Source organism: Bison bison, unplaced genomic scaffold (genome assembly GCF_000754665.1).
Source record: "Bison bison bison isolate TAMUID 2011002044 unplaced genomic scaffold, Bison_UMD1.0 scf7180017864280, whole genome shotgun sequence".
Taxonomy (NCBI): Eukaryota; Metazoa; Chordata; class Mammalia; order Artiodactyla; family Bovidae; genus Bison; species Bison bison.
Window position 1 is genome coordinate 6,537,024 of NW_011494852.1, and position 6,933 is coordinate 6,543,956.

At 54.3% G+C, this 6,933-nt stretch overlaps 1 protein-coding gene across 1 annotated transcript; it reads right to left on the reverse strand.

Moving 5' to 3' along the window:
• Positions 1–1,507: 1,507 nt before the first annotated feature.
• On the reverse strand, positions 1,508–3,661 carry LGALS7 (lectin, galactoside-binding, soluble, 7). The gene is made up of 4 exons (XM_010849197.1): positions 3,647–3,661; positions 3,162–3,250; positions 2,286–2,487; positions 1,508–1,653 (listed from the first exon to the last, which is right to left on the reverse strand). Exons 1-4 carry the CDS (start codon positions 3,659–3,661, stop codon positions 1,540–1,542), a joined length of 420 nt encoding a protein of 139 aa, XP_010847499.1. The 3' UTR covers positions 1,508–1,539.
• Between the last annotated feature and the right edge of the window lie 3,272 nt (positions 3,662–6,933).

The window sequence follows — 6,933 nt, forward strand, 5'->3', positions numbered from 1 at the left end:
AGGGGGTGGGGGAGTCGGCGGGGGAGGGGGGCACTCCGTGGTATGGACTCCTCTCCCCACAGTGGCCAGAAAATCCCCACCTGGCACTCGGGGCTGACTTGGCTTCTAAGTTGTACCCCGCCCCTCGTTCCCCCTCCAGAATCCCTGGGGGAAGGGGCAGTTCAGGGCCATCAGGCGAGCCAAGGAGGAAGTGTGAGAACAGCGCCCTAGAGGGCAGCAGGGACACAGGAGCCGGCACTTCGCGTTCCGGACCCCGCCAGTGTGCGTCTGCCTCCGGGCGCGAACTGGCGGAGACTGTCCCATCTCGGGGACAGAAAAGTAGGCCGGCAACGCCCGGATCCCTTCCAAGCCTGAACCCGCCCCAGAGGAGGGCTGGAAAGCCTGGGGAGCCAGGAAGCGGGGGCAACTGCAGAGAGGCCGAGATTCACACATCATCTCCGCGAGACTGGGGTCTCCAAGGGACCTGTTTGCAGGCTGACCAACCGCTGGGGGGGGGAGGTGGAGAGGGGGGGAGGTGGTGGTGGCTGTTATACCCTCAGGGGGGGCGCCAAGGGTGGGCTTAGTAGTAATTCGTGCTCAGACTCTTTGCAACCCCATGGGCCGTAGCCCGCCAGGCTCCTCAGTCCATGAGATTTCCCAGGCAAGAATACCGGAGGGGGTTGCCATTTCCTCCTCCAGATCTTCCAGACCCAGGGATCGAACCCATGTCTCCTGCATCTCCTGCACTGGCAGGTCGGTTCTTTACCACTGAGCCACCTGGGAAGCCCAAGGGAGGGCTTCAGTTCAGTTCAGTCGCTCAGTCGTGTCCAACTCTTTGAGACCCCATGGACTGCCGCACGCCAGACTTCCCTGTCCATCACCAGCTCCCGGAGCCTACTCAAACTCATGTCCATCGCTTTGGTGAGGGCTTGGGCTCCTCCAGACTCCCTCAGTCAACTCCACCGCTTTATCACCTGGCTCCTCCGTAAAGTGCAGCAGGAAGGCGAGTCAAAGCCCCACCCCCACCCTCTCCAAGCCTCCAGGAATAGAAATTGCCCTCGGAGATTCAGGGTCGGACCCACCTGGGCCACTTTGTGACCATTAGCCATTGTCTTTACCTCTCTTCCCTGATAGTGCAGTTAAAGAATCCGCCTGCAATGCAGGAGACCCCGGTTCGATTCCTGGGTCAGGAAGATCCGCTGGAGAAGGAATAGGCTACCCACTCCAGTATACTTGGGCTTCCCTTGTGGCTCAGCTGGTTAAGAATCGCCCACAATGCGGGAGACCTAGGTTCGATCCCTGGGTTGGGAAGATCCCCTGAAGAAGGGAAATGCTCCCCACTAGTATTCTGGCCTGGAGAATTCCATGGAATGTATAGTACGTGGGGTCGCAAAGAGTCGGACACAACTGAGCGACTTTAACTTCACCTCTCTGAACTTGCTGCTCTCGTCTATATGAAGGAGACACTGACACAAGACAGGCGCACAGATGAGGGACTAAAGACTTTATTTGCCATCCAAGACCCCTGCCCCGGGTCTCCGCCAGCCCTCCTGGGAAGGCTCAGAAGATCTTCACCAACTCCAGCTGCAGGTCCCCGCCCACCTCTAACGCGCGCACGCGCCCTGGCGGGATCCGGTACCGGAAGTGGTGGTACTCAGAGTCTGCGATGACCGCCTGCAGGGACGAGGAGACACTGCTTAAGGTTCCCCAGGCAACTGCGGGGTTATTCCCGGCTCGTGCCCACGCGGCGTGACCTAGGCACGCACGCAAGCCCCCACTGAGAAAGAGGTCTATTATTCAATGAAGCCCCTTGTCAAGAGGATTAAATGAGTTCATTGTTGACACCTGAGTGCTTTTTAAGCTTTGGCAGTGATGCAGTTGCCAGAATTCCTGGATACATCGCCTTCCTCGGACGCACAGAAAGTGAAGAACAGCCCGGGTAGTGGAAGGTCTTCAATGACCACCCCCGGCTGGGACTTATTCGGGGTCCTGTCTTCCAAGTCGTCCATTTCCCTGTCCCAGAACTGCTACCTCAGACGCCAGTGGACAGGGAACAGGATAGAGGATGTCCACATCTTCCGGCTGGACTCCCACCCTTTGAGCACTTGGCTCTCACTGTCTCGTCCTTGCTACCGACACATGCCTACCCTCTGACAGTAGTGCGCTTGCGCCAGGGGAGGTGAGGAACTGGGGAGGCCCTGCCCACCTTGGCCACGCCTTTGATCCCAACCTCTGCCAAGAGCCTTCCTGGCCTTGCCAAGGGAAGAGATGTGGGTGTTGGAGCCCGCCCTGTGGAAGAGACACACCTTGAAGCCTTCTTCAGTGGCAATGAGGAGCACGTCGAAGGGCTGCCCTCGCTGGAAGGGAATGCCTGAGCCCCGCTCCTCTGCGCCCCAGGTGCCGCGCTCCAGGGTGTTGAAGACCACCGTGGACTCGTCCAGGCGGGGGTTGAAATGCAGGGCGGCATCACTGCCTGGCTCCTCACCGCACAGCAGGTTCACGTAGAACCTGGCAGGTGGTGGAGAAGAAGAACATTGGATAGAGGAGTTACCCTTTGCCAGAGCACATCCATATTTACAGGAACGTGAGAGCCACACACCAGGGAAAGAGGGGAGATGGACTGGAGACCATGGAGCCCAGATCCCAGGGCAACCAAAAACCAGTGGGAGACCTGGACACACATTCACCTAGACCAGGGCCTGGGTCCCCCTCATTTCCAGAGTCTGGGAGATGCCAAGGACTCATGGTCCTGAAGACCAGGGTGCTCCCACTTCCCAGAGGGCTGGGACAATACCAGGGACCCCCAAATTCCCAGGCACTGTAGATTCTCAGAAATCCTGAAGATCCCCACCCAGGAAGCCCTAGGATTGATTGCCTAGGCCTCCTACATGCTGCCCAGGGCACCTGTGATTCATAGGTTATATTTCCAGAGTGGCTGTGCACTTGGACTTGTCATGAGATTGCCCTGGAACCCCCAGATTCTTTGATGTAGGTTCCCCACCTGCACAGTAATGGGACAGGTAAGTGAGGACGTCAGATTCCAGGAGGGCAGAAATAGCCTGGGGATTCCAAGATCCTGGTGGGCAAAGTTAGCCTGGGGTTTTGTTCTCTGGGCTGTAAAAGTGGGGTTCACTGAGCCTGGAAACCTCCCACCCATTACCGCTGAGGCTCGGGGGTCTCACCTGCCAGCCTTGTCGGGGACTAAACCACGAATTCTCAACACAGTGCCCACTCGGATGCCCTCAGGCAGCGAGGTCTTGTGGGGGACGTTCTGCAGCAGCCAGAGTGGATCAGGGAGGCAGAGGAGAGAGACAAGTGGGTCAGCTGTGTGGAGAACATGACCAGGACGCAGAGCAGCAGAATCAGAGAGAAGAAAGGGCACAGAGACACGGGAAAGAGAACCGGGGGTGCAGAGGAACACAGAGACTCAGCAGGAAGATACTCAGAGGGACAGAAAGATAGACAGTAAGGGGAACCAATGGGGGGAGGGGTGAGAGCGTGGGGATGGATTGGGTGAACCCAGAAACGGCAGCCCAGAACATTCTGGCACAACGGAACACCCGCTTTCTCCCTGAAACAGGAGCCCTCAGCCAAGCCCCAGCCCCTCCCCTCTGCCAGTGCAGCCTTGGGTCCAAACCCCTCAAGCCCCCACACTGCGAGCACTCACAAAGCTCCCGGCCATGGCTGGAACAGCGGGACGGCAGTGGCAGTGGCGTGGCTGCTGGGACCTTAAATCAAAGCAGGGTGTGCCTGGCCCTGGTGACTCAGCCTTTCCACACCCACCACCCACACCTGGCACAGACCCTGGGGCCATGCTGGCCCAGCACCCTCTTTCTAGGGCCTCTGATGCCCCTGCCATCCTGAGGATTCCCAGGTGTACGGTTCCTCCCCTTTGAGCTAATAGTGATAGAGACAGTTAACAATAATAACCATACCAGCACAGCACACAGCGTGGAAGGCTTGTTGAGACACCATCCCTCCAGCCCTACCTTCCTGCTGCCTGGTGGAGAGAGAAGACTCTCACATCCATTCCATCATGGAAAATCTGAGTCCTGAGAGACGAAGCTGTGAGCTCAAACTCTGCGCCCTCTCTCCCAGGTTAGGACCTGCTGCCTAGGGCTAAGGATGGGTCTCCCCTGAAATTCCAGTTGATGCTTCTGTAATATAATAATAACCATGGCAACAGGATAATGATAAGAAAGGCAGCTAAGAGGACAGGATATTCTGCCCAGTGGTCAAAGCTGTATCCTTGGTGCCTAGTGCAGTGCCTGGCACACAGTAAGTGCTCAGTAAATGTGGATGAAAGAAAGAAGGAAAGATAATGAGAAGTGCCACTGACAAAGCCTCGGGCTTGCCTAGCATGTGGGAGAGACCACTGATCTCTGACAGGCCACTGAGCATAGGGCCCCCGATCACCCTTATCTGACAGATAAGGAAACTGAGGCTCAGAAAGGAGAAGCAGTTTGCCCAAGAAACACAACTAAGTAGAACCATGTAGACTGTGTGTCTGGCTTTCTTCATCTCTGGAAGTTCCTCTCTGGTTTTTTCTCCAGGATGCCCTAGTCTCTGGCTGTCCTGTGTCTCTGTCCTGCCCTGTCTCTCTCACATGTTCCTGTCTATTTCTCTTCTTTGAGTCTCTCTCCTTCCACCTCCCAGAATGGCCTCCTCTGTCCTACCTGGTGTTCAAGATAAGGGAAGGGAGTGGGAGGGGGGGAAGGGTGGCCCCTCTGCCCAGGCCAAGTCCCCACAGCCCAAGGCTCCTGAAGGGGCATGCAGGTATGAAGGGTGGTGTGAGAGGGAGAATGTTGATAGAGGGTTCTGGAAGGCAGGGAACAGGGCATTGGGGAGCTGAGCAGAAACTCCTCCTAGAAGCCTGGGCAGCCTACCACTCCATTTCCATCTCCCCACCCCACCCACCCCTCTTGGTGCCCCACCCAGCAGAGGGAGAAAAGGCCCGGGGCTGAGTCGGGAATGGAGACTTTGGGTGGAGACAAGCAGAGTCAGAACCTGATCCACCGCCCTCAGCCTCCCAGCCTTCAGCCCCATCACTGCACAGCTGGTGCAGCTGGGGGGGCAAGCGTCTCAGAGAGCAAGGGTGGGAAACTGCATTTGGGTGGGGGCTACAGTCACCTCCATTTGGCAGAAGAGAAAGTGGGCTTAGAGAGGGCCAGCATCTCCCCAAGGCCTCATGGGGAGGACGGGGCCAGGGCCTGGAGCTGATCTGTGTGCCAAGGACACCTACCTCATGGAGATTTTAAATAGAGAGGACAAGGACTTCCCTATTTGGTCCAATGGCTAAGACTCTGCACTTCCAGTGCAGAGGGCCTGCGTTCGCCCCCTGGTCAGTGAACTAAGATCCCAGACGTGGCAGCTCAGCTGGGACACTGAAGTTAGAGAAGCCTACACACTGCAACAAAGACCCAGCACACCCAAAATAAAATAAATAAAAGTATTTTTCAATCTGGAGAGGACTGTGGGTTTTGAGGCTGTGACATCGACGTCTGTTCAGATGGAGAGTTTCCCAGAATGATGGGTTCTGTTATTCTGATCAGTAATCATGTGCCTTTTGTATATGTCATTCTGTATATTGCTGTGTATCCTGGCAGTTTATCTTTTCCTGATTTCTTCATTGTCTCTGGATATTTCTCCACATGCTTCCAACCTGCACGTCCAGGCTTGTTTTTGATGTTTGGTCAAATGAGGCATTCAATCTGTTACCAGTTTGATTCCTGGTTTATTTCTCATAATTCAGATGTGGGATGCATTCTTATTCATCTGTGTTGATTATCTTCTATCAGTTTGGAAATAATATACTTAGTATCTTTTTTTTTTTAACTTCTAAATAAGTGGTGAATGTAGTTATTTCCCAATACTCTTTTTGTTTTTCCAAGCCATATGCTACACTCATAAATCAGATCACCCAGGTTTCAACAGAATAGTTCCATGAGTCTTAATGATATACACACCTGGACAACCACCACCCCAATCAAGGTTTATCTCCTGAAAAAGTCTGCCCCTCTCATCTACCCCAGGACACACCGTTATTCCTTAGTATTGAGCCAACACGTTCATTTGCCATGAAAATAAAAAGAAGGATGCCCAGCAGGTTGTGTGTGTCTCTCCTTCCACCTTCCAGAATTACCTCCTGCAGAAATAACTGGGGGAGGGCTTCCCTGGTGGTCCAGTGGTTGGTTAAGAATCTGCCTTGCAATGCAAGGGACACTGGTTTGATCCCTGGTCCTGGAAGAGCCCCCACGCCGTGGAGCAACTAATCCGTGGGCCACAGCTACCGAGCCCACGCTCTAGGGCCCTTGTGCTTCAACTACTAAAGCCTGTGTGCCTAGAGCCCATCCTCCATAAAAGAGAAGCCACTGCAGTGAGAAGCTGGCCACCACAGCTAGTGAGTAGCCCCCACTCTCTGCAAATAGAGAAAGCCTGGGTGCAGCAATGAAGACCCACCACAGCCAAAAGATGAAATACATAAAAAGAAACAACTGGGGCGATGTGTGCTACCACTGCTAAGAGCTCTAGACCCCCATACTCCGCAACAAGAGAAGCCCGTGCAGTACAACTAGCGAAAGCCGGCACGCAGCCGTGAAGACCCAGATCAGAAAAAATAAAAAGAAACAACTGGGCCAGAAGTAATACTAAGTGCCCCCACAGCGGTTCCAGGAATTGAAAATCCCAGGTGTGTCAGTGTCAGCTTCTTGGCGACTTTGGGTTGGTTTTCATATTCAGTGAAGATGTCCCAGGAGCTGCTTTGGTTTTGTAAATTACCTTCCCAGTGAGGAAAATGACGTTTTAAAAATCTGATTGTTTTCTTTTTTTGTTAATTTTTTTCTTTTTTTTTGGCCTTGATGCACTGGGCTTGCAGGATCTTATTCCTGGATTGGGAATTGCCCTGGGCCCTCGACAGGGAAAGCTCTGAATCCTAACCACTGGGCCACAAGGAAA